Below are 25,205 nucleotides of genomic sequence, written 5' to 3'. Positions count from 1 at the left end.
ATGGTACGGAATAAATGAAGGCACACATGGGATTCACGTTCATTTAGTAATATCGTTCCTGTTAGCCATTTCGGAAGCACCGTATAATTTAGGAAAGCCTTGCGTTTGTTAAAGAGATAAAGTAGTGGCATGCATCCGATGTTCAAGTTGTTGAGCATACATATAAACGATATTTTTCATTATTTTTTATACGTAGAACCAATCCTGGAAGGACATTCCACATCTTCGTTAACACCATGTATATTTCTCTATATATACATACATATTTCGTAAATATAACAGTATTATCAATATATTACACGTACAATATGTATATCAGGATGAGGCGAAATATTTTGATAGAAAAGGACCTCTCTGGAAGGCATCGCGGGGCCATTCGAGTGAACGCCCACGATCGTCGATAATTATTGGTCCTCCCGTTTCTGTGACTCGATATCGTTAATACTGCCACCTGCTCGAACAACTTTTTTACGAGGAATGTTTACGGTGTTGCTCGACTAAGAATCAGCTTAAAACCAAGGAGGAAGGACGTACATTTTGGAAGAAAGTAGAAATGAGAAATGCGGAACGCCTGAGCCGTACGACAGATACGGGATTGACTCGAGGAAGCTCGCTCGAACTAGCTTGCGCCAAGAAGCTCTTGTCTTTATCGGCGAACGAGCGATAATTGCGATTAAATTAGAGGAGGATAACACGTGTGTGTAATGGTAACTGGAAAGCAGAGTCGTAATCGAACTCGCTGGCTTCGCTCGTGAAAAAGAGGAGACGTGGCGAACCGTACGCCAACAGGTGTAGGCGGACCGCCTGTTACGCTAACTATAAATACTGGTGTCGTTCTTATCACCAAGAGAACGCGCAATACGACGGTGTAAAGCCTAGCAGATAAAACACACAAAACGCGCGTATGTACAGGTGTCTATAGCCGTAGTCAGAACACTTGCGTCGTGTTTACCATTTCGCTGTGATATCCCACTGCAAAAGTGCGAATTAACTAAGTGCAACGTACCTAATCGCGTGGTTCGATTTAATTGTGATTTGAAGCATTACTTGTCGAAGGCATCCGGAGCTATTCTTGATAAACGCAACAGCGATACGATCGTACCGAACGCCATCGTTTGTCGAGACATTCCGTTCCTATTCTCTTAAATATTTGTACCAATTGAATCTCAGAGCGAACGTGAACTTAAAGTCTAGCGAGCTAAATGTCACTCAGGAACATTTCTGAGACTCTACGCGATTGTTCCCGCTGTTCGCGAGAAGACGGGAACTTGACGATAGTCCGATCGTCCTTCCCGTCCCTCTTGTTCTACTCGAGGGCGATCGAGCGCACCCTTTCGCCTCCTTCGGCGTCAGCGTAGAATTTAGTGTATACGAGGTAATAAGCAGATTATCGCGGCATTAACCGCGTGCGCTATACAGCTGACAGTACAATGTCCTAAACGATTACGGGGTTAACTTGTCCCTCGGTTGTCGGCGTTATCCAAGCCCTGACGGACGTGTCGAAGAAGATTCGGTAATAAATATCGTATGGTTCGCGGCGGAGCGTACTGTTGCGCTTGTTCGCTTGAGCACGGTTGAATACTGTAGGTATTCCGTGAATCTCCTAGCTACCAACTCGAGACGGCTGTGGCATCCTGCAGATGGTATTGTGAACGGGCATCGACAACCACCCCGCCAGCGCGATGCCAATGGAATCGGCCATGGTAGCGATTCCCAATGAAATCTTGCGGTCCGCTCTTGGGATCTGTGCAGAAGGAGTTCGCTCGTTAAATTCAAACGCAAGTGCACCTCGACGCGAGCAGCTTCGTTAAATAATTAATCGCTCACCTCGGTGGACATTCGGTAGAACGTGTTGACGTATGCTCCGCCGCCGAGAAGGCCTTCCCACAAAACGAACGCGAACACCACCCAAATGCTCGGTATGTAGTAGTACAGAGTCTCGAACAGCAGGATTATGACATTGACGAACTGAAGCAAACATCGATAAGACGGTAAACACGTGCACGATCCACGTTTATCCAGACCGGCAAACTCGTCTAATCGAGCGCATCGTTACCTGCAAGAGAGCCATGATCCAGATTTTGTTAATCGTAACGAGATTGACAGACGATCTCGAAATAAACACTCCTATCTGATAATCCACTTGTAGCCAACGATACTGTGCGGCGTGCGACAACCAAATCCCATCGAACTCGATCAGCTCGTACTGTAAAAGTTTTTTTTTTTAAGGCACTTCAGAGACACTTCATCGACGCTCGCGCGCTAATATTACCAGGCACAACGCTACTACCAGAATCGAATAATCAATGCAATATGTACTTTGAAACCGTCGCTGCAGTTGAATAGCAATAGCGGGCGTTATATCAAAGAAGACAGGGGGAGAACGATTCTACAAAAGCGCTTGAAACAAAAGGCATTACCAATCCTTGGTTAATGAAATATTCGAAGAAGTACACGAGCCCGAGTGGAATCATATACTTCATCAGCCCCGGTACCAGATTGATCTTCTCTTTAAAGCTCTTCCTGGAAACCTCGATGATCTGCTCCTGGCTGTCGATGCCGTTCTTAGTGATAGGGATGGTGGGCTGCTGCGGGTGCACCAGGACCAACCAGAAAGTGATCCCCTGTATGACCGGCACGATTAGCATAACCAGCAGCGTGTCTTCGTTGCTCAACCACGTGGTGAGGGCGGCATAAGATAGCGCACCGATTATTCCAGCGCCTCCAGTACCGGAAGACCATGTTGCGATTACTTGCCTGCGAAACAATCAGCCGCCTTTAGTTAACGCGCAACAGCAATGCCGGGCGCGGGGAGGCGGAGGAAATTCGACATACAGCCGCGATAGTGATATCTAACCGAAAGAAAAACTTTCCTACAGCTGGTAAACACGTCCCGTTAATTATTTTCACGCGTTGCACGTGAACCACCCGTGGACGCGTTTCGGGCACGTGTTATCACCGAGCGTGTATCTTTCGACGAACTTTCACAACGGCTAGATGAACTGTTAGCGAAGAAAGAATGGCACAGAGAAATAGAGACAGACAGGGAGATGGAGGTGGACAAAGTAGATCGTGAATAATATTTATCACACATGAGTACAGGCGTACCTGGTGCTTGCAACGAGTTTTTCAGACACCCGAACAGCACTTTTTTCCCGATCTGATTTTCGCACGAGTTCTACGTGTTATTATGACTGTGTCTTTTTTCTACCTTCCAGCATTGGAAGGCCAAGCTACCGACGGCCATTATCTTATCATTACTCTTTTACTGGAACAACTGTGTAACTACATTGCCAATACATTGCGGGTTATGCGTCGCTGGCAATATGTATCTGCATCGAGAAACTTCATATGGCATTCCGTTTCTTTCTCTACCCTCGCTCATTTACTTTCATTACTCTTTTTATTGCTCTCCCATGCAGACAAGCTGTGATCCTCGAGCACCCACTGAGATCAAGAGATACGTTAAACAATCAGTGTCCGTTGATACGTGGAGAAGAGAGTGAAGAGGGGATGAATGAAAAATCCGACGCGTTCACCGCGTGCATCCCTGCCTATTTCAACTAATGCACCCGCAATTTCTAACCGTGAACCTCGAGCATCGGATTCTGAGTACCCGTCAAGAGTTTCCCGCTCTTTCCACTCGCAAATGAAGAAAGAAAATGTGGAAGAGTTCCTCTGTGCGTGATGGACGTCGATAGAGAAGAAGAGAGAGAGAACGACGAGGGAGAATGATTAAAACAGAAGGGGAGGGTAAAAGTACTGGAGGTAACGATACTTACTTCGGATACTGGTGACTGTAACTCAGCAGCGTAACTTCTCCCAAACCGGAGGAGAGTGACGTTACAACGACGCCCAGAACGGCGAGCCATTCAGTAGTGCTCAACGACACCACGAGGAATCCTGCAGCGGAAAATAACACACAGGTAGCCAGTCGAGCACTGTAATTAACGATTCGATTAATCGATTAGCGTTTCATTCACGGGAAATAGCGGCGTGCCCGCGGAGGGACACGACTCCGAAGATGATCCGTCCCCGGAATTCCTTCCGTGCCCAGAGGAAGGAACATTTTACAGGAATGTCAGAGGGGAGATGCATGATCCGGTGAAACGGGCCGGGTATCGAGCGCCCTTTGCACCCGCTAATCGCGAGAGACAACGCGCGTCCGCGGCTAACAACGATTCTTTCCGTGTGCCGAGCAAACAGTTCCCGCGATGATTCAATCGATCGCGGGTGCCTTGCCTCGCCACCTTTTTCTCCTGAACGTACTATGTAAACACGAACGATACCACTAAAACTCCTTGGGGAAACTGCCGATAAGATAACTCAAGCACTCGGCAACGAGCAGTCAGAGATCTGGGCTACATTCAAGCACATCAGATCGCGTCGCCCGATTCGCGGAGAGCGAGCCTAGACTCCGCGACTACGTTATCTCGTGTCGATCAATTATGAGTGGAATCAATCAATTAGGGGACCTCGGGTACTCGCGGCTGGGAATTGCAAACCGGTAAATCGGTAAATCGGTTTGAAGCTTTTTTTCACTGATAACGTAGTAGATGTCGGCGGAATTATGCGCTATATATATATGCGCTACATTGCTATACATACAATTTTTACCGGTAATTCGCCAAATTTTTACCGGGAATTCGATAAATTTTGTATTTCTCGATATTTGCCGGTAGATCGTGAGAAATAGTAGCGCATATATTTACCGCATAATGCCGTCGATATCTACTACGTTATCGGTGAAAAAAAGCTTCAAACCGATTTACCGATTTACCGCTTTGCAATCCCTACTCGCGGCCCCGGCCGCGAACTCGTGCTCCGGCTTCCAGTGCTCACTGGCTTTTATCAGTGGCGATGTTTCGCCCGATAGTCACGGATGATGAGACAGATGGAGGATCGGTAGGCAATTTTGATACTCACTGTATGTAAAACGGCAGGAACGGCGTGATCACTTTCACCACCAAGGAAGGCAGGATGTCCGCAAGCAGTATCGCGCCGGTGGACAGCGTGTTGCAGGATCGGATCCCCGTGGTGTTGAGGATCGAGCCGTTCGTCGGCAGCGTCACGCCATTCTTAACACGGACGAGACGAAAGCGGAAATGGAAAGAAAAAACGAAACGACCGATTAATGCACCATTTCCAGTCCGACGGCGTTACGTAAAGCCGAGAAAATCAGCTTCGATGGCAAATTATTTGCCCATAATTCGGTTCGCGGACGTCTCCCCGCGGAAACTGTCCCGCGCCGGTATCTCTTTTCACGGACATTACCACCTTGAGTGCGGGGAATATTAATCTCCGTTTGCGGCTCGCGGTTTACGTAACGTAAACGATTCGCGCTGCGAGAGAGCCGTATCGCGATCGGAGGAGGTAAGAGGGACGACGTGGGTGGAGGAAGAGGAGGAGGCATTGGATTATACAATGCCAGTCGTACGCATAGATTTGCCCGATGACATAACGAGAATTCTTGCGCACGAGAATCTGAACCGCCTCGAAGACGTACTTAATTCAGCTTAATTGCCCGCTACGCTAACGAGTCCTCTCCCTCTCGCCCTCGATGCCTCCGTTTCGCTTGCCCCGCGGATTTAAGTTCGCGACGGACGTCATTAAACGGCGCTGCTAATCGCCGACAACTAATTGTAAGTATGTAGGTATGCTTGTCGTCGTTGCATCGCGGAACAAAACACGAGCTACTAATTGGATTGCAGAGCTTCGCTGCCGCGTGGGATTCGAGTTAAACGGCTGCCAAGAGGTTGATAGCACAAGATGCGACGTAATTTCTTACTGAAAGAGCGGTTCGCTTTAGGTGTAACGAACGATCTAGCAGCAAAACGTCTGCCCCGCAACATCCCTCTGCATACAATGGTGTCTCGTTGAAACCGATTATTCACCGGTGTAATGCATGCATTGGCCGACCGATAAGCGAGCAAATTGTCCAGCTACGGAAAGGGCCCAGCTCCTCCGCGCACCGTCATTTCTATTTTCAGGGTGGACGATGAAAACGTTCTTGATTTGCGCGATATTTACGAAAGTGGCCTCTTTATTTAGCAAACCGAGGCGTCGGGACTCGTCGGGGCGATGGAAACGGCCTCGAGGGGCTCTCGTGACAATGTTATAATTAATCACTCGCAAAGGAGATAGCGATTGTGTATATCTAAAATAGTATGCAACTGCGTCGAGCGGGAGTGGAGCTTAGCTTATCGACTAACAGCCGCGGGAATTGGGCCCGGTGCTTGCATCTATGCGTAAACGATAGCCGAGCCACTTTTACACAAGCTTTTCCATCGGCCTGTGCGCTCCTTGGGAATCGGAGCGTCTTCGGGTGACAGAAAGAATCTAATCGATACAAGGACCCGGTCACGGTTCTGTAATGCGGCCCGATAGCTCGGTGAATCATTGCGAGCCATGTAAAGCGAGGCGTCGCGCGAGCGATTCTTCGGCTTCGCCGCAAATTCTGCGCTTTCGCTGATTTCGGAGCGAGCCTGGAGCTCTCGCGCGACCACTTTTATCGTACCGCTGTCGTAATTGTCTTTTGTCGTTTATCTCCGCAGGCAAACAGACGAATCTTGGGAAGACTTCGATGCGTCCCGCGAGACGCGCCATCGGTTACAGGACATTTCGCAATCGGAAAGCGAACGAGAGACTTTCGTGGAAAGGATCGCGTCAGCAGTTCGTGGCAAACTCGCGCCAGCTGTCGATCTCTTTTGAATTCCCAAACGATTCTTGCCCCTTGTGTATATATTGATGGCTGTATACTATCGCGGATAGGAAATATTTCCGTGATAAGTACGAAAATAGGATGGAAGATTCCTACTTAGGCTTACACGCGATAAGAAGAACGATTGATAAAGCGTTAATGTGCACTGTCGTGTCTAGGCCAGCTTAATATAATGCGACTTCAGAGACAAGGGGGTTCCGGGCGACCGAGAAGCTCAGCCACGCGAAACGATTCAGCGAAATTACCCGTGGTGAGCCAATTGGAGCCGCGTTAAATCGTCACGACATCATTACCGGAAGCAGCTCACACGGCTGACCGTTCGCTTCACCGATACTTTGCCAAACCACCAGCTAGATTCGTCCTATATGGCATTACGGTGCCGTTAATTATATCCACGTGACTCCAGATCGAGCATAAGCTACTCTAAGAATAGCGGTTTAGAATTCTCTTTGCCCGTGTCGAGTTTCGGTGGTTCGTTTTCTGCTTACTATTAATACGTGCGCATTCTAGAGGCACGATTCTTCGAAATCGTGAAAGGGAAGGTGCAGAAGAAGATCGCGTGAAAAGAGATAGAACTCGCAGCGAAGCTGATTCGCCGACAGGATCAATGAAAACGACTTACCGTCGAGTGAAACTTGCTCTCGAGGATGTCGTGAGCGGCGCTGAGCATCACCACGTACCCGTAGTTGTTGCAGAGTCCAAGGACCCAGAAGGCGGCTAGGTTTCGCCATCGTGACCGGGCCGCTGCTGACTTTTCGTCGAACACGTCGCTGGTGCGTCGTTCGGGGATAGACAGCTTCTTCGAGTTCTTCGTCATCTCGAGAACTTATTTCTCACTATTCCCCGGTCCCTTGTACTTTATCTTTCCCGCGTTTTCTTTTAGACACTGCTACTTCTTTCAAACAGCTCCGCTATGCTGTTTCGTCCTCCCAGCCCTTTTTACCTCGAGCCGTGTCTTCTCCTTACGCTACAGGTGACGATCTTCTCTTCCCTTCTCTTTGTCAGTTATAATTCACTCCCATCCGCTTCTTCTGTCCGTCCTGCGCGACCTCTTCGTCGCTCCCCGTCTAGAGCAGAGTCAGCGGCACGCCAAGCCGCGAGAAATCTCTCTTCTCCTTTCGTCAGCGCGCGTTTTCTTTGGAGCAGCCCAGCTAAGGGCATCCGGCGCTCCGATTTTAACGCTCAAACGGAGCACGAGATTTTATTAGCTCGATTCCACTGCTACGTTTCTACTAGCCCCGACGCGATGTGAAACACGAGTTTTTCAGCCACCTTTTTACCCGGGAGACTGTTGCCTCAGCAGGATTGTTTCTTGTCTAAGTACAAACACAAGGTCCCTCGACTGCAGAGTCAAGAAACCAAGGTTTCGCGGAAGAGGAATGTGAAATATATTTGCGACTTCAGGTGCTCGTAATTGATCCCTGATCTTCAGGTACCACCGAATTATACGAACCGTGTCGAGCCTTGACTTTCAGAAATTCAGTTGGTCCCTCTTCTTCTTCTAAAATTAACAGGAACGCCGAGGAAGCACGACTAGGCCCACCGAAAAGCGGAACTGCGTCACGCGGACCGCGACCTATGCGAACACAGATATCTTCCTTCGTCGAGGACGATAAGGCACGTTCCTCGAGCTCCTTTTTCACCGTGAACGTCTCCTCTCCCTTCCCGGTTCAAGGTGAGTGAACAGCAGCAGCGACAGCACCGATGGTATCAGGTGGTAGCGGTGACCAAGCTTCGAGAAACTTCTTTCACCCTTTTGTCGCCTGGCAGCTTTAAGCTCGCCTCAGCTACGTTCAATTCTACGGCTTCCTCGCAACGAAACTCGCTAAGCACCGTCCAATGTGTCGCTCTACTCGCGGTTCGATCAAGTACAATTGGTCCCGACTGGCTTCCACTCTCTTTTCCTTATTCCTCCCCACCTGGTCTCCCCCTGCTGCTCTTATCGGGATGGTGTTTTATCAGTGGCTTGTGATCGTTACTTAAATTCGTAGAACGACAGTATACAGTAGAGTGGGACGCGTCGTTGGTTGGCGTAGAAGCTTGACTATCCCTGGACACGCTATTCTGGTTGATTTTTCGGTCGATGGAAGTCTGGCACAGTGTAGGCTTCTCTGCGTGGGCAGCTTGGTTTGGTTCTCTTAAGAAATCGGTCGGCGTCACGGCGGATGACTCCAGCGGGGAACTGTCGGAACAGAAATGACGAGGCGCCGTCGATTAAAATTGCAGACTTGTCGGCCGCGGAGCGTCGAAAAAGCGACAGGATGCCGCTCTGATAAATAGCCCCACACGCGTAGCAAACGCAGCTGGTTTCGCGGGGACGCACAGTAGTTCGAGTATGCTACGTGCTACCTAGACAAAATCATTTTTTCGCGGTTCAAATTGTTAGAAAACAAGCCTGATTCGTATCACAGTTTATTATGTCACTAAAAATATTAATAGAGCAAAAATATAACTAATTCAATAAAGGAAAAAAACCAAAACGACAGTATTATAGTTTAACTATAACTATAAGTATGCCTTATGACTATTAATTTCTTGTTAATTAAAATACACGCTAATCTTATTCACTACTTGAATCATCCGAAGAACATTCAGTAGAATCTGATGATATCTCATCTTCATCAAGCGGAATGGTGCTGGCAACTTCTCTTTGCAGAGCAGTTTCAGCGGAATTATTTTTTTGTTAACAACTCGATTATTCCTGGGGTTGGTGAGGTGAGCTTTTTTGGGGGTATTTGCGTACAGAGTCTGAAATATAACGACTGTGCTATCTGTCCTGTCGAGTGTCGCACTCGAAAACAATTCACGAAACATAGTTTTGCAAATTTCTGCAGATCGATCATTTGATTAAAAAAAAACTAGAACGTCTCTACTTTCCGTGCATTCAACCCTTGTTGCGTGGAACGCTATGGAACATACAGTAAAACACTGTTTTAATAGTGATGCAGAGAAAGCTGAATTCGAAAACCAGGTTTTAAACTTTAAAACTCAGAAATTACAGAAATAGACATAATGTTATAACTTATAATTATAGTTAAAGTACAGTACTGTCGTTTTGTTCTTTTTCCTTTATCGAATTAATCATATTGTTATTTTATTGATATTTTTAGTGAAATAATATACTGTGATACGAATCAGGTTTGTTTCCTAACAATTTGAACCCCAAATAAGCCCAGTACCGCGAAAAAATAATTTTGTCCAGCTAGCATGCAGTATACTCGAACCACTGTGGGACGGGATCCACGAGTTCTCCCCCCGATGTTGACTTTGGCGTCGCTCCGCGAATTGCACGCGCCAACCTCACACTCGATCAACCGGAAATCTCGCTCGTTCCGTATCAAACGCGCATATCTTTAATGATCTGTTTACCAGTTTCCTTTTCTCATTACACCGGATTCTGATTCAAACATGATTGCTATAAACTAGAAGAAAAAAAAACGGAATTTGCCGCGATTCGCACGGTTTTCATACGAAGAGGGAGACCAGTGATGCGCGTCAGCGGTTTTGTTCCGCCAGCAGGTAGCTGCATCGGTAGATCGCGCCTTAATCGAATGGAAACCGCGTCCTTGCGAGCGTACCGCGTCGTTCTGGGGATGAGACTGGATACACCATGTTTCTCAACTCGCGTTCTGGACCGTAAAGGATTATTTCGGTCGTAGCGTCGACCTCGCACCGTTCTTAGCCGCTGTTGCAACCGAGCAGCAAAGAAGTCGCGCTGGGTGATCGATTCTGATTTAAAGGTCATCATCGATCCTCCCTCTTCAAACGACCAATCGGAATGCTCGCAATTGTCCGTGGAACGACTCGTGGGTGACGATTAAAGGGTCTCCCTTCCCTCGGAACCATTTGTACGTGCTTGGTATGTTTCTCTTGCAACCGCAGACTAATTTCTCCGCGACCGAGATAGCATCGGTAGCGCGGACGTAGCCGCGAAGTTACTCTACATTCTCGAGGTAGTTTATCTTCGCTAGCTGGGAACATCTTCCGGCGAGTGGTCTGTTTTCCTCGACAGCGTTTCTAGGTTCCCGGACACGGCCTTGGGGACTCGTGACAGTTCGTTTGCCTCGGATGCACGCGGAGTCTATTGTCAGAAAGTTGCCTGGGGTCGCGATGCGCTTGCACGATAATCGCGTTCGAGTTGTTTCGCGGTCATACCTCTTATATTTCTCTAAAGACGCGCGTGAATGAGACTCGTGAAAGGCGGCGCTAGAGCTCGGCCAGATCGTTGTGTTTCACTCGCCTGTCTACGGAAGCGAGCTTTTGGAGCTGGGCATTCTAAGTTTGTCCCCTGGGGGTGTTCCAAATACCCCAGAGCAACGACTATGTGGAAACGTGGAGGGATCTAGTCAGTCCAAAGATCGCAGAGTATCTGTTCCATTATTTGAACAGGACCGTCCGCGACCCTCGAATTCGCACAACCCAAACTCGATGACTACTTAATCCGACGCTTCACCGTGCGCAACGTGTCCTTCAGCTCGAAAAACTTGATTTCCCGCGAAGTTGCTGATAACTTGTTTTGACTTAGCGTCGAGGGAAGATACGAAAGTTGCTTAGACGTCAACTGCGACGCGCGCAGATGAGACCCCAAGCGTCAACTGAAAGTTCGTCTTCGAGAAGAGAAGCTAAGTCAGCGCAAACGGCTGGATGATACTAGCCAAAGATAACGGGCGATGTTAAATACTCTGATGAATAATGTTGAGCGATCTGACAGACGCTGCGGAAGCAGCTGCCGATGCAATCTCGCGCACTATTACGCGAAGCACTCACCTATGATACGATACTTCTTCCGTGATCTTCGAGGAGATTGTCGCAGGGGAGTAGAGACCTCGGGACTGGAATAAATCCAACCGCCGTTCGCTACAGAATAAATATCGTTATCACTGATCACAGATCACAGCAGCATGGACTGATCCTGACGAAGTGGTATCACAGGAGGGTGGTCGCAGGGGGTCGAAAATAAAGAAATCGAGGTCCCCCTTGCACTCGGCACTCTTGCAGAGCTTCCCTTACTGTCTTGAGGGAAAAACTTCTATACAGGAACGTCCGCGATAATAGTAGACTCTAGAAAGAGGTTCAATGCACCGGCGCCGTCAATGATAAATCGTTCGTGACGCTGTAAAAAAGAATTGCTCTCCGCGTATCTCTATTTCTCTTAGCTCTATTTATCGCCCCTTTCCTCGTTTTCAAACGCGACTTCGTCCAAGCGCTTTCGCTCTCTTTGCTCCAATTTGCTTCTCTCTCGATGCTACGAGTATGCGCGCGTATCGTTGGCCGCGGGCCGCGATCGACGACGTCGCAGGCAGAAGGCAGGCTAACTGACTGACTGACTGACTGGCTAACTTTGCAGCTGCGATCGTAGCACGTGGTGGTCGCGGCGAGTTTCAGCTTCGAAATAAATAAGCGCCACGCGAAATCAGCGGTGTTATAGAGAGGCGACGCAGGCGCGAGCGCTTCGGCTCGGCTCGACTCAACCCATACGCAATAAGTATTCCACTCGCGCGCTCTATGCCCCCGAAGCGTTCTTTCAGGCCAGACCAGATCGAGCAGTCGGCTCTCGACCATCGAGCCGGCTAGATTCTCCCTTTCCCTCGACTCTTCCCAGCTCCTTCGCTCTCTTCAACCGCCACCGAAGTTGCTTCCCGAGCCTCTTATCAGCGAGATCCCGCGTTTTGTACGACCTCCAATTGCTTGGGGATTTTCAATCGAACTGCATTAAATGCCACAGTGGTTACCTCTGAATGAATACAAGCGTCACTGGCTGAGAATAGTCGCGGCGCGCCTATGCGCGAGCTGCACCCCTTGCGAATTCGACTTTCCATCGTCGCCCATGATTCACTTCCCCCGACTTGCCAATGTCAACGTGCCATTGGTTTCTAACGATGCTTAACGATTAGACGATCCCTTCGCTTCTATATAGAGCACTCTTTGAATACCCCGGCGGAACGCTGAAAGTTGATGTTCCTGGCGCAGGGGCACAGCTGTACAATCAGGTGGGAACGGGTGGAACTCGGTGATTAGGCGGCCACGTGGGTCCAGGCAGATATCACACAAACCGACCTTGAGCCGAAATCCGTTCCAGGGCGGACTTGGCGACTGCAGCTCGGAGATCGAGAACGCAGGAAACGCGTTGAGAAACGCGAGAGCCTAGATGATACACCGGGGTAATCTTTCTTAATTCCGTTTCGCGGCAAGAAGGCTCAATTAGCGTGTCGCTTTCGTGACGGGCACGTGCAACATATTTTTCTACGAACGGTTTCCGCGGCGAGCGAAGGTCGCGCCGCGAGCACACTGGACAATTGTATCGAGCTCGTGTGTCCTTTGTTCGTGGACCGTTAACACTGCCGATTACGGCTTATCCGTCGCGGCACACATGTCTCGCCGCGTGTGAAACACACGCGAGCTTAGCAAGCGTTCAGCCGCGATCCTTCCAATCAGATCCTGCGCGCGCCTCGGTTTTGGAGAAAATCGCCGAAAGTGCTCTGACATTGGCCCCAATAACGCGCAATCGTAATTCCCCAGTGACGTAACCCTCCTCGCTGGATGAACGATATTGTCCAGCGGCCATTCATCGCGGACAATCGCCGACGTGTACAAGGAACGCCGAGGGTCCCCGAGCATCTCGGAAGGTCGGCGTAATTGCGTTTCCTACAGTTCGGCTTCATTGGTCGGACAATGTCAAACGATATTAATTCAAAGCGGTGCGCTTCCTAGAGAAAACAGTGTCAGGGCTGGCGGGAGGCCTTCTCTGCACCGCGCATAACAATATTTCGTACAAATTCGTGGCCGGGGATACCGCGAAGCGGTCTCCACCTTCAGCCTCACTCATCTGCTAGCTGGACGCGTCCGACACCCAGACAGCTTGTTCTTTCCGCGTTTAATTATGCAGCTGGACGACGAGGAGTGATCGAAGAACAATCCAACGTGGCCTGTGTACTTTCGCCGCACCGAAACCTGGGACAGCACGCAGTGCACCGCGTGCAACTCGAACGGGCTCTTTCAGCGGTGGTTCGAGCGCCTGCGAAGTCCTCCTCGCACGGGAAGGCGCTCGTTGCAAAGCCGCTCGATTAAGGTCACACTTGATGAAATGTATTAAGCCAATATCTTTTGAAGAAACCAACGACCGTGGTCGCGTCGTTATCGGGAGATAGAGCGAGCCGACGTCACGGTGCCCGTAGAATCCCACCTGGCTGGAACTAGCAACCGAGTCGTTGCAGCACCTCGGGAATCGTCGCGAATTCGGAGTCGTCGGCGTGGTTCTAACGCACTCGCGGCACCGACGGTCCCAAACGCCGCGACATTAACATATTCCATTGGGAACCTGCCGGCTGGGCGCGGATAATGTGTGCAAGTACGGTATTTGCTCAAGACATTACGCAATCCCCGCGAACAGCAAACTCTCTGAGCGAGAAACGTTCGTTCGGAGCGCTCCGTGGCGCATACGAATATCTCTGTCGCACGAGGGGCAACTATTGTTAACGCAGGGCAGCAACTATTTCTGGCATGGCGTCGCGATAACCCCTCGAACGGGCGCCGTCGAGCCAGCATCCTATCGCCTGTCTGCGGATGTATATCGTCGGTGATACTGCAACACCGCGTACGAGCAGTTTGTAAATACCGCGTGTCTGCGAAAGTAGCAAAATTGAGATTTCGCGCCCACGGTTGCCGAGCGCTGTTTCGCTTTTTTTTAAAAATCACGCCGTGTGAAATAGTCAATAGGAAGCCGCCTTTTTACTAGAGACCACGGTATGGTACGTGTAGTAAAAAGACACGTGTACACGGGTACACGTGTATTACATATATCCGTACCTCGATCCGTGTAGCTTTTAGTACACGGGTACCCGTGCACTATTTCACGTGGATTTTAAATACACGTGTGTCAACGTATTTGTGTATTTTGATCAGAATTGGGCATTAACTACGGGAGAATGGGCAATGGCGGTCACTTAAGCAATAAGTGTAATAAAACCGAGCGATGTTTCTCAATTTTAAGGATTATCGTTGCGTCTAAAAAGAAGCTCGCTTATTACCAGTAATGCCTTAATTTCTTGTATCAAAATAGGTAATCGATTAAATAAATCTTGTTAATTTTATAATTGTGTTATTAGTTACAATCTGAAAATTTGTAAAACCATACTTTCCGCATATTATTCTAGTAAATATATTTAAATACATTAATTCTTTTATGAATTTCGCGATCCCCCAGAGTTCTGGGATATCTGTAGATATTAAAAATCAGACGAATCAAAATACGGACACGTTAATATACGTGTATTTATAAATACACGAGTATCTAAATTCACGTGTATTTAAATACACGTGAAATATTGCACGGGTACCCGTGTACTAAAAGATACACGGATTCAGGGACAGATACGTTTGATACACGTGTACACGTGTATTTAAATACACGTGAAATAGGGATCTCTACTTTTTACCAACGGAACCAGCAGGTTCAAGGATACCGTGAATCTGTCTCTCTTAGCAAGTTGGCGACAAAACCGCGCATTTACAGAGAAATCAGGTGAAGTGACGGCACGCTTGGTGCGTTAAAGTGACTTTACACAGCAATTAAGCATTTTTATGATGAATTGATGTTACTATTTATTACGAGGCCTGCTAAAACTGACCCAATAAAATCCAGTCAAAGAAATCCCTTAAAATGGCTGAAATATTAATTTTTTTTCTTCCTCCTGTAAAATCGGTAAAAAAATGAACCGCGGTATTTACAAACTGCTCATACGCGGTGTTGCAGTATCACCGACGATATGTATATCAGGGAAACGTTCGTTCCGATCGCCGTCAAACAGAATCCATCAGTTTTTTCACGGTGCTTGAAGCGTCATGGGTTTCTCGAATTCTTTCGCTGCTTCGTAACACGATTGGTGATTAAGGGTAACCGTCGCTTATGTTTAATAAGAGGAATAATTGGTTCTGCAGTGTCAGCGGGGGTTGGGTGAACGACTAGATAGAGAAGAGAAGCAAAGCACGCACCAAAACCATCGTATCATCTTGAAAGCGTGGTTGATCAGTTCTTGACGAGCTTACGCAAGTGTGAACGGATGCGTTGCAAACAAATTGCAGGAGTACACCTTACATACGCGGCGAGCGATGAAGCTGCCGCGGTATTAGCAGGACCTCTTACACCGACGATGGCAATTGATATGCCCGAGCGGATTGGTATGTGAAATTCTATCGCATCCTGTTTTCAAGCATCTGCCGCTAATTGAAACAAAGACGGCCGCGTCGCGTGCGCCGGCTAATAGTAATTAGGATAATAAAGCAACGGTTCCGGGATGGGATCAATAACGGCGACGGTGATGATTAACGCGATAAGGGAAACCGATAAGAAATAGCTGTGTCTTCGATCGGAATTATTTGCAATCCTGTCGCCGGAGTTGTCAAGTTATCGCGTGCACTAAATACCAAAGGTCTTCGGTGGTCGATAGTAAAGGAGTCCGTTAGAAAACACGCTGCGCGGTACGTGTCTGTTATCAAATGTACGCGGCGTTGCATCACGGTTGCACAGCCGGGGCGATCGGTAGCTGAAAAGCGCCACGCCTTGTTTGAAATTCGCGGATCGCAGGCTCATTAGAAGCCCCGCTTCCTCCCCCTCTGACGCTCCTGCATAATGCAGAGGAACACCGCCGCCGGCACCGCGGAACATTATCTCAGGCATATTTGCATCTTATCGGACCGGTCAGAATATTTCTCCATACTCCGTGTGCACCGTGAACGCGACTGGCACGATAAACCGCGTTACTCTTATCGAATTTTTCTGCAAATCTGCGGAGCAGAGCGAACAACAAGCGCGACTCCGTTCAGCCAACGACGGAGAGTTCGGAAAGGCCATCGGTAGAAAATAGAAAATAGAAAATAGATTCTGCAACGTGAATCGATCAACACAGATTTTCGCGGAACCCGGAATCGCGATGGAATAATCGGTGATACTCCGTGGGAATGTGCAAATACGCGATTACGTAAGGTGCCTGGCAACGCGCGTACGATACCACGGAAGATGAGACAAAAACCGATATCGTTGCCGTAATCTTGATCCTTTGTTGAATATAAATGCAGGAAAATGTTGCGCGATTTTTTTTTTTTTTTTGCTACGTTTACGTATTAAAGGAATTCTTGAATGAGAAAATGAAACGATCGTCGAGAAGATTTATGTGGCTTACATGGGACGCGTGAGGTACTGTAACGGATGCGCAATTTTCGAATACTTTTTGCAACGTATCATCAGCGTGTGGAGTTACAATTGTTGCTGACACCGCGGCTATTTTTCGCTCATTAATTGGAAAAGTCGCGTGCAATTGGTCTCTTTCAACGGATACTCGAAATTTGCACTTGAAAGAAGTACCTTCTTATGCGCGGTGTTCCATTCGGTTTAAGGGGTCAGTCCGCTGTGAAGTCGTGAGAAATTATCATTTTTTAGGATTTATTTTTTAGTAAACGGAATGTCCAACGTAAATAATTGTTTGGCTAATTATTAATACACTTATTGACAGTATAAAAAAAATCTATTTTAAATTTTAAACAGTTTTTTCTATATATATATCGCACTGATGTGAGCGCCTTCAGAAAACGATGCAGTGCTGGTGCAGGTGGTTCCGGGAGAACGACGCATTTGAAAGAAAAAAATTCAAAGTGTGTTGTAATCATTATGAGCGTGGTTATCGCTGGAACCAGGATTATTTTTACTGATGAAAAAATTAACAAAATGACGGAGTTTTGAAGTTTAAGTGTCGAAATGCGGTGAATTTTTCAAACATTTTGCCTTGTAAAAAGTATGAAATGGTTAATCCAAAAAGGTTTCCGTGGTCCCGGCCATAGCCACTGATGTTCTGAATAACGTATAAAAATTTCAGACTGATAATGGCTTTTTTGCAATCACCTGCACCAGTTGAAAAAATGTTATTTTGAGATAATTGCGTTTTAAGTTTTAAAACAAATTAAAAAAATTCTTTTAATTTTTTTGTATAGTATAAGAGTAGCTTAATAAATACCAAAAAGATTTATTGCATTATATGTTGTATCTACGGAGAAAAAAATCTTTAAAAAAGCTTAATTTTTCAAACCGTCACAGTGGACTGACTTAAGGGGGTGGACACGTCACGTGACCTGGCCGATTCGGCAGGTCGGTATTATAGCACTTTTTTCCGCACAGAAATGGTAATACCGATAGATCGACGATTACCCGGTGAACGCGAGAGGGAGCTGTTTGCTATTTCTGTATTCTATTCTGAATAAGGAAAGAAAGTCTTCCTATATCTACCGCGAATTACTTTTTTATTCCTGTTACTTTAAAAATAAATATAATATTGAAGTGAGATTATTTCCAGTATTATTCCTTTCATTCATTTTTATATAATATCATTCAGTATAGTATGTCCTCCTCTGTAATTGGTTACAATAGCATTCTGAAAATTTTCGCCAGATTTTGGCCAAAATATCAGGAGAACATGAAGCGAAAAGAGGTATTCTGAATTTCAGCTTCTCTCTCCGAAGACGTTACTTAGTGCCACCTCTTTAATAATAGTTCCATCGAACAAGAATTAAATTTGGCGGTATTTGTATCAGTCCCGCCAACATATAGTAACAGAGTCAGAATAGTTCCTGTTATAGTTCCTTTTAGCTGTTAAGTTTCACAGCTTGGCGCCTTTTTAGTTTCGCGCTCCCTGGAATTAACCTAAAAATATTTCGAGTAATATAAACGAACTTGCGTTATTCTCTCGAAAATGGGAAAAACTTCAAAAGACAAGCGAGATATTTATTATCGTCGTGCTAAGGAGGAAGGGTGGAGGGCAAGGAGCGCCTTCAAATTGCTCCAAATAGACAACGAGTGCCACATTCTAGATGATACGTATTAAAAAAAAAACAATTATCTTGGCTGTATAAATAAAGTGATATATATCATTTAATGTGTTTCTTTAAAACAAGGGTCACCAAAGCTGTGGATTTGTGCGCGGCACCTGGCAGCTGGAGTCAAGTTTTATCGGGCAAATTACAGTACATATATATTTCAATAAAAACACTCCTTTACCAAATGCGTCGCACAATATTTTACAGTCGTTTCAATGTTTTCGTGAGTACAGTGATAATTACAAAGAGGCCCTGAAAACGGGGGACGCGACTGCTCCAAAAATAGTTGCCGTCGATTTGCAAGCAATGGCTCCGATAGAAGGTGTTACGCAAATTCAGGGGGATATCACAAATACCAATACGGCGGACAAAATCATTGCTCACTTTGACAATGAGCAAGCTGATTTGGTAGTGTGCGATGGAGCACCCGATGGTAACCTTCAGTTACTATACGCCATCTTAGTTAACAAAATGCTAGCAACATTGATTGCGTTGGTTGTTTGCAGTCACGGGTCTACATGACATGGACATTTACATACAATCGCAGCTACTGCTAGCTGCTCTAAACATCACCACGCACATACTTAGAAAAGGCGGTACATTTGTGGCAAAGATTTTTCGAGCCAAGGATGTATCGCTGTTGTACTCCCAATTAAAGATATTCTTCCCCTATGTTTATTGCACAAAGCCTAGCAGCTCGCGTAACTCGAGCATAGAAGCATTCGTGGTATGCAAAGGCTACTCGCCACCCAAGGGCTACACACCTCATATGTTGAATCCTCTGTTAACTCAGAAGCCTTGCGATTTCACGAAGCTCGCAGGAGTTAATAGGATCATTGTGCCATTCGTTGTGTGTGGCGATTTGAATCAGCCCGATTCTGACACATGTTACCCCCTTGATGTAAGTTCTTTGCATTTAGAGTTGATACATGAAATCGTGTTATGTATATCTATGATTTATCTCAGTACGAGGGAAAGGAGTACCGATACCACGAACCGGTACAGACACCAATTGCTCCGCCGTACGAGGAAGCCCTGTCCTTTTTAGAAAGTGGAGGTACTGATTTCCGAAACGCCGATTTCTCCGTAGTAATCGATAATCTGAAATCAATGTCGCTCGCGGATTTTAAGAAGCAGGCAAATGAAAAAGTAAGGTGGCAAAGAATTCCAGAATAACGGAAGTGGACTGTAAGGAGAACCGATTTGATAATAAAATTGAGGATAATAAAAGGATCTTTATTCTATACCTTCATCAAATACCTATAAGCAACGTACAAAATACATACACCCATATTCTAACAATTACGAAATATTTTAACACGCTATTGAAGCTTCCTCCGCAGTGGGATAAGTTGTGAAACATATTTCTCCGTTCGCCCGCGAATTTATTCAAATTAACGCACCTCGGTACGAATCTCGGACGATGCCTTGTGTCGGAATGATTTTTTGTCATCAATACGCTTGTACCTTGTATACCTAACGGCTCGAGGACTGGAATAAGATGGTAAACATTGAATCGCCTCAGTCGCGGCGACCTCGATCAAGCATGACGCCGGCGGAGGTATTTATTGCAAGATTTTCCACAGGAAATGGTTCACAGTTGGTTCTCGAACGTTTTAAAATTTTCAGATTGAACAGACAAGGCGGTCTTGTTCTATCTGCAAGAAATTATTCTGCTGCTCCCAGTGCCGCGAGCGACACGAGAAGACCAAACATTCGAAGCAGCAACTGGACTGTCCATTTTGCACGTCCCACAAGCTCCCGTCGCAAATCTTCGAGGATAAGCCGCTTCTTGTTCACATAGTGATCGCTCATCTCCCTCTCTACTGTTATTTGTGCGGCGAAGTCTACAAGCAGAGCAAGGATATAGAGACCTTCGGTAACTATTCCCCATCGCGTCGCTCTAAAGTCTAACTGCTTTCTTATCAGAAAGCTGATCAATATAAACTCAGGTAGGAAGAATTAATGCAGCCCGATATATTTTTCTGCTAACAAAGGCACGTGCAAGTGGTGGAAGTCTCGACACCGTCACTCGTTGGGCTCGGCGCAAAAGGCCGTCCTGGGCACACCGCCGTTAATAGCGGAAGGAAAGGAATCGTCCTTAAATAACGATTACAATGGTAACTTTGGGTCGCTGACCTCGCCCCCGGCGCTCTACAGGACCACGAGCACGCCCATGGTGGTTGGGGAGAAGAACAGCTTCGATTGCAAAACCCCCAACGTCCCGAACTTCACCCTCAAGACACCCAAGACCAGCTCCGCGTCGCTGAAGATAGAGCAAACCCACAGCGGCTTCCAAGAGAGCGCGGAGAGCAATTACCTGAGCTTCCCGTCCTCCGCGAACCAGGAGAACACTCCATTTCGAGGCTTGTCCTCCAGCCGCGGGAACAAGGACGACCTTCCCAGGAGTAACTCGAAAAAACTGGATGTCATGAAGGAGCAGGATCGAACTAACCCGGGTGAACAGTGCGCAAGTAACAGCGACGTCGTGGATATGGAATTGACTGGAGTCGAGGGTGAAGTAGTACCTCAGGGTCTGGACACGTGCGTGCAGGTGGAGAAACGATCGGACTCCCTGAAGAAGGTGCGATTCTCGGACCAATACGAGAACTCTCCAGATCCTAGCGCGACAAGTGCCGTCAACATGACGGAGAACGAGGAGTACTTCGAGGCATGCGACACGCTGTCCGAGGCGAAGGAGAATCTTGAGAATTCGCAGATCAAGATTTACGCGGAGAACGTGCAGAACACGAACAAAGAGATTCGTAGCCCAGACAAGCAGAATGGGAACGTGAATCAACAATCTTCTGGCTCGTCGCGCGTGGTCATGATGGTGGTCGTGGAGAACAATTCGAATCTGTCTACTTCTGATCTGATAGATTCTGGTTTGAAGAAACTGGGGCACATCTCCTCTGGGACCAGTCTTCCCACTAGCGATAGCGGCACTCCTGCCTACAGTAGCTCCGTAACCACTGTGAATAATTATTACAGCCTCTCTAGTCAAGCCTCCTATTCCACGTCGAATCAGATGATCAGTTCTCTCAGGAGAGATTCGAACTCTTCGTCGAACAGCAGTGACAGCGGCAGCTCCGTCGGGATCTTCTCGGCGGTGGCCAATGCGGTGAGGACCGTCATGAGAAACTTCTCTGGTATGCACGTTATGACTCTTCTCAGCATACAATTTCAGGCACTCATTATTTTTTGTATGCTCGACGCGAAGCAGTTATCTAATTCTTCGTGTTAATTTGTTCCACAGGAGCGGGGACTACCCGAAACATCGACAGGGAGCAAGTTCCGCCGCGGGAGGACATTGTCCCGAGACCCACCACCTCGGAGGCATTTCACCCCTTGTCGAGTTTAGCGTCTTCTCTTCTACGAAGGCCTGGAAAGCGTTCAAGGGACGCCATCGAGAGCGTGCCCTCGTCGCAGAGGCAAATGGACGTCGCAGTTCCTCAAATTGAAATGAGAAGCCCTCTTGCGAAACGACCCCGCGGATGGTACAGGATTAAAGGAAGAGAACCGATCGCGAGGATGCGAAACACTCGCATCACATCGCCAAGAGGGGTGTCTTCGGAGACACAAGTGTTCCATCAGGGTTCGTTGTCCGTTGGCGACACCGTTCTCCCTCTTCCCTCCAGAGCTCATCAATCCACGCAAACGGAATGATATTTCGATTCGAATTAAGCATTTTAACGATTGATTTACTCATCATTTTTATCGAAAAACGATGAGAGATATTTAGATACATTATTTTGTAATTGTACATAAGTCCATTGTATGTAATGGTACTCGCATGATGATTGGGATGATCTTAGCGCTTTGTTTCGTCTGCATTCTTTAATTATTCTTATAGATCGTTCATTTATAATAAACTATACCTGTACAAACTGAGAACTTCGCGTCTTTTCTAATAGAAAGGAATGAAACAAGCGTACGCAATGGCATTTTAATTTGAATGTTCCCTCCACTGCACAGGTCAGGTTGATCTGGGGGATTTAAATCCTAGACCTAACCTGTACTCGCAATTGCGGTTATGTTCTGCAGTATCACGATATCCACAATACAATAATACTACAATTCTTTTAAAACTTCGGTAGATATTCAATTTCTGAAACTTATTACATTTGACTGTATCGTTCTACTGTTTAAGCTCTTATAAATTTCGAATGCTACTGCAGGCTTACTTTCCGATTAACGGAAGGGCATTTTCTTTCCATCTGTTACATTGTTTATTAATCGTTTAGGTACAAGCAACATGTCTTCGTGGAAAAAGGCCGCAAAATCAACGCAGAAGACTCATCGGGAAAGGCATCAACCCGAATCTCGTCAGCATTTGGGTCTCCTAGAGAAGAAGAAAGATTACGTCGCCAGAGCTAAGGACCATCACGACAAACAGAAGACCTTGAAGCTTCTCCGTAGACGTGCCCTTAACAAGAATCCAGATGAGTTCTATTTTCACATGATCAACTCCAAAGTTGAAAAGGGAGTCCACAGGGAAAAGAGCAAAGATGACACTTCTACGCCGGAGCAGATACAATTAATGGAGACTCAAGACATCAAATACGTAGCCCACAAAAGGAACATAGAAGCTAAGAAAATAGACAAGCTTCAAAGTCAGTTGCACATGATAGATGCCGTAAATGAGACTAAAAATAAGCACACTTTCTTCATCAATGATTCCAAAGAACTGAGGGACTTCGATTTAGCCAAAAGATTGGACACTCATCCAGCCTTGCTATCTAGACGCACAAACAGACCCAAATTGAGTAGACTGAAGGACATGAAGCTGCCAAAATTCGATAAAACTCTGCTGGGTAAGATTGAACAGCAGAAGCATATGTCTTATAAAGAACTGCAGAAACGGATTGACAGAGAGCGCGAATTGACTGTCGTGCAACAGAAATTAGAAATGCAAAGAGCGTTGAAGGATAGAAAAGTTACGAAGCCGAAATTGGTGCAACGGGGTACAAAGAATGCCGCTCCCATTTACAAATGGAAATATGAAAGGAAACGATGATTTATCCGATGTATTTAAAATGTTTTTTTAATCAATAAAATCCCACCACAACTCGCCCTCGGTACATTCAACTAATGTATCTTCTACTATTTCCTAGGTAATTTCACCGCCACGCTTCAATGGCCATAACTATCGTTCAATCGATATCCACGATCGTCGTGGATGCGCTACCTGGTACTGTTATTATTTCCACATCTGGAGTCGTCTCCTCAGTTTCTGATTCGATTTTCATTACTGTCGTGGCCGACACCGTGGTTTTCGTGGTCGGCATCATGGTCGTTGTGTTCACCATCATTTTGGTGGTGGACATCGCTGATGTAGGTTTCATGGTCGTTCCAGAAGATCCTCCAGTTCCGTTCATCGTTTTCATCGTGCTGTTGCCTGCCACCATAGGCAATTCCGTCAATATGCTGACGCAGTCATAGTTTATTTGCCACAGTCGTTTCTTGCTGAAGATGTCCAGTCGAAGGCAGGCTGTGATCGATCTTCAAGTAAAGATTGAACGAATTCAATCGAAGACAGAAGCAAGTAGAAGTGACGCTAAATGTTTTATACCTGGCAAACTGATTCAGTTCCAAAACGCTTATACACGCGGAAGAGAAGAGACATCCTGGTACATTAATGCAGAATTTTAAGGGCTTATAATCTGTAACAAAAGAGTTCGAGTTAAAAGATAATGCGCTTGCTCGATAAAGACGGGAATTCATCTAATTTAGAAATTAGCTTCAATGCATCCTTCTTATGGAACCACTTCCACCAAAAGCTAAACTAAGCTGTGCTATAAAACATAGAATACATAGCATAACATAGCATAGCATAGCTTTCAGGTGGAGTCCCGGCTTAAGTCCTACTATCATTAATTACGGAATTATTACCTGTGACTCTTCTCGTTTTTATAGTGGTGGACTTTAACGTTACGTCGATGTTCAGTCCGTTTCTTTGATATGTAAAATTCACACACACTGTAAAAAAATTAACTTGTGTAGAAAAATCACACCGCACGACTGTACGAACTTACGATTTCTTTCAGCCTTCGTGTATAGAATGATAACGCTTTGGCAGCAGGAGCACGAGTAAGCCACTGGACAGGTACAATATTTCTGAAGGGATGTAACAGCCCTGTGAGCCAGGAACCCTTTCGGCATCGGACCACCTAATGCATATTTAATATCGTATACATTTAACTGTATTCGCAACCAAGCGGAGCTGAATGTTTCACCAGGTAAAAACTAAGGAAAACATACTTTCCTCTTTGATTGCACCAGACCACTGAACGAACAGGTGCAGCCAAAACGAAATCAGGACACTCTGCGTTCTAGAATTCATGCTCACCATATTCAAATGCACTTTTTTTTTCACTGCAGTACATTCACGACTTCACTCCATTTACAATTCGTATCTCTCGCGATTGCATCCAGCAACATCGACCATTGGAGTTTCACTAGGCAACACCGTGGATTTTCTTCTCGGGTCGGTGGTTACTGAACAGGACGTGATTATCGAGATATAATAGAGAAATATAGGCTTCGAATGCAACAGTTTTCACTGTACAATATCACAGACATGCCCACGAAATTCATTCCATTTAAATACATCAATTTAATA

General features: G+C 46.5%; 5 protein-coding genes across 7 annotated transcripts; 3 read left to right on the top strand and 2 right to left on the bottom strand.

The window, feature by feature from the left end:
* Positions 1-228: 228 nt before the first annotated feature.
* Cln3 (CLN3 lysosomal/endosomal transmembrane protein, battenin) lies at positions 229-12,384 on the bottom strand. 2 transcript variants are annotated; one of them, XM_076820973.1, is made up of 8 exons: positions 11,489-12,384; positions 7,344-8,903; positions 4,927-5,078; positions 3,783-3,941; positions 2,421-2,757; positions 2,057-2,206; positions 1,828-1,968; positions 229-1,744 (listed from the first exon to the last, which is right to left on the bottom strand). In XM_076820973.1, exons 2-8 carry the CDS (start codon positions 7,536-7,538, stop codon positions 1,604-1,606), a joined length of 1,275 nt encoding a protein of 424 aa, XP_076677088.1. In that variant the 5' UTR covers positions 7,539-8,903; positions 11,489-12,384; the 3' UTR covers positions 229-1,603. The 2 variants fall into 2 exon arrangements, with proteins under 2 accessions (XP_076677088.1, XP_076677087.1); XM_076820972.1 differs by lacking the exon at positions 11,489-12,384 and having other exon boundaries at positions 7,344-9,008.
* A 5,929-nt stretch (positions 12,385-18,313) lies between these two features.
* On the top strand, positions 18,314-19,813 carry Trm7-32 (tRNA methyltransferase 7-32). The gene is made up of 5 exons (XM_076819822.1): positions 18,314-18,580; positions 18,661-18,730; positions 18,817-19,016; positions 19,090-19,484; positions 19,550-19,813. Exons 1-5 carry the CDS (start codon positions 18,460-18,462, stop codon positions 19,757-19,759), a joined length of 996 nt encoding a protein of 331 aa, XP_076675937.1. The 5' UTR covers positions 18,314-18,459; the 3' UTR covers positions 19,760-19,813.
* Positions 19,814-19,992: 179 nt separating this feature from the next.
* Positions 19,993-22,477, top strand: LOC143373033 (uncharacterized). Of its 2 annotated transcripts, none has more exons than XM_076819806.1 (4): positions 19,993-20,144; positions 20,213-20,462; positions 20,581-21,732; positions 21,840-22,477. In XM_076819806.1, exons 1-4 carry the CDS (start codon positions 20,085-20,087, stop codon positions 22,247-22,249), a joined length of 1,872 nt encoding a protein of 623 aa, XP_076675921.1. In that variant the 5' UTR covers positions 19,993-20,084; the 3' UTR covers positions 22,250-22,477. The 2 variants fall into 2 exon arrangements, with proteins under 2 accessions (XP_076675921.1, XP_076675922.1); XM_076819807.1 differs by having other exon boundaries at positions 20,213-20,466; positions 20,585-21,732.
* Positions 22,478-22,534: 57 nt separating this feature from the next.
* On the top strand, positions 22,535-23,661 carry LOC143373041 (putative U3 small nucleolar RNA-associated protein 11). Its single transcript, XM_076819824.1, has 2 exons — positions 22,535-22,676; positions 22,828-23,661. Exon 2 carries the CDS (start codon positions 22,839-22,841, stop codon positions 23,598-23,600), a length of 762 nt encoding a protein of 253 aa, XP_076675939.1. The 5' UTR covers positions 22,535-22,676; positions 22,828-22,838; the 3' UTR covers positions 23,601-23,661.
* Positions 23,500-24,975, bottom strand: LOC143373043 (uncharacterized). Its single transcript, XM_076819826.1, has 5 exons — positions 24,845-24,975; positions 24,619-24,753; positions 24,476-24,562; positions 24,156-24,246; positions 23,500-24,085 (listed from the first exon to the last, which is right to left on the bottom strand). Exons 1-5 carry the CDS (start codon positions 24,933-24,935, stop codon positions 23,737-23,739), a joined length of 753 nt encoding a protein of 250 aa, XP_076675941.1. The 5' UTR covers positions 24,936-24,975; the 3' UTR covers positions 23,500-23,736.
* Between the last annotated feature and the right edge of the window lie 230 nt (positions 24,976-25,205).

This window comes from Andrena cerasifolii, chromosome 9 (genome assembly GCF_050908995.1).
Source record: "Andrena cerasifolii isolate SP2316 chromosome 9, iyAndCera1_principal, whole genome shotgun sequence".
In the NCBI taxonomy this organism is placed as follows: domain Eukaryota; kingdom Metazoa; phylum Arthropoda; class Insecta; order Hymenoptera; family Andrenidae; genus Andrena; species Andrena cerasifolii.
Note: the sequence above shows the minus strand (reverse complement) of the source record. Positions and strands in the feature narration are given on the sequence as shown.

Excerpts from the sequence above, each read along its gene's own strand:
- LOC143373033 (XM_076819806.1), top strand. The coding sequence starts at position 20,085 with ATGGTAAACATTGAATCGCCTCAGTCGCGGCGACCTCGATCAAGCATG. Across the intron at positions 20,463-20,580 it reads CAAGGATATAGAGACCTTCG|GCACGTGCAAGTGGTGGAAG; the intron begins GTAACTATTCCC and ends CTGCTAACAAAG. Across the intron at positions 21,733-21,839 it reads CGTCATGAGAAACTTCTCTG|GAGCGGGGACTACCCGAAAC; the intron begins GTATGCACGTTA and ends TTTGTTCCACAG.
- LOC143373043 (XM_076819826.1), bottom strand. The coding sequence starts at position 24,935 with ATGGTGAGCATGAATTCTAGAACGCAGAGTGTCCTGATTTCGTTTTGG. Across the intron at positions 24,754-24,844 it reads TGGTGCAATCAAAGAGGAAA|GTGGTCCGATGCCGAAAGGG; the intron begins GTATGTTTTCCT and ends AATATGCATTAG. Across the intron at positions 24,086-24,155 it reads GAACTGAATCAGTTTGCCAG|ATCGATCACAGCCTGCCTTC; the intron begins GTATAAAACATT and ends CTTTACTTGAAG.
- Cln3 (XM_076820973.1), bottom strand. The coding sequence starts at position 7,538 with ATGACGAAGAACTCGAAGAAGCTGTCTATCCCCGAACGACGCACCAGC. Across the intron at positions 5,079-7,343 it reads AGAGCAAGTTTCACTCGACG|AATGGCGTGACGCTGCCGAC; the intron begins GTAAGTCGTTTT and ends GTCCGTGTTAAG. Across the intron at positions 1,745-1,827 it reads TCTACCGAATGTCCACCGAG|ATCCCAAGAGCGGACCGCAA; the intron begins GTGAGCGATTAA and ends CCTTCTGCACAG.
- LOC143373041 (XM_076819824.1), top strand. The coding sequence starts at position 22,839 with ATGTCTTCGTGGAAAAAGGCCGCAAAATCAACGCAGAAGACTCATCGG.
- Trm7-32 (XM_076819822.1), top strand. The coding sequence starts at position 18,460 with ATGGGAAAAACTTCAAAAGACAAGCGAGATATTTATTATCGTCGTGCT. Across the intron at positions 18,731-18,816 it reads GTTTTATCGGGCAAATTACA|TGATAATTACAAAGAGGCCC; the intron begins GTACATATATAT and ends TCGTGAGTACAG. Across the intron at positions 19,485-19,549 it reads ACACATGTTACCCCCTTGAT|TACGAGGGAAAGGAGTACCG; the intron begins GTAAGTTCTTTG and ends GATTTATCTCAG.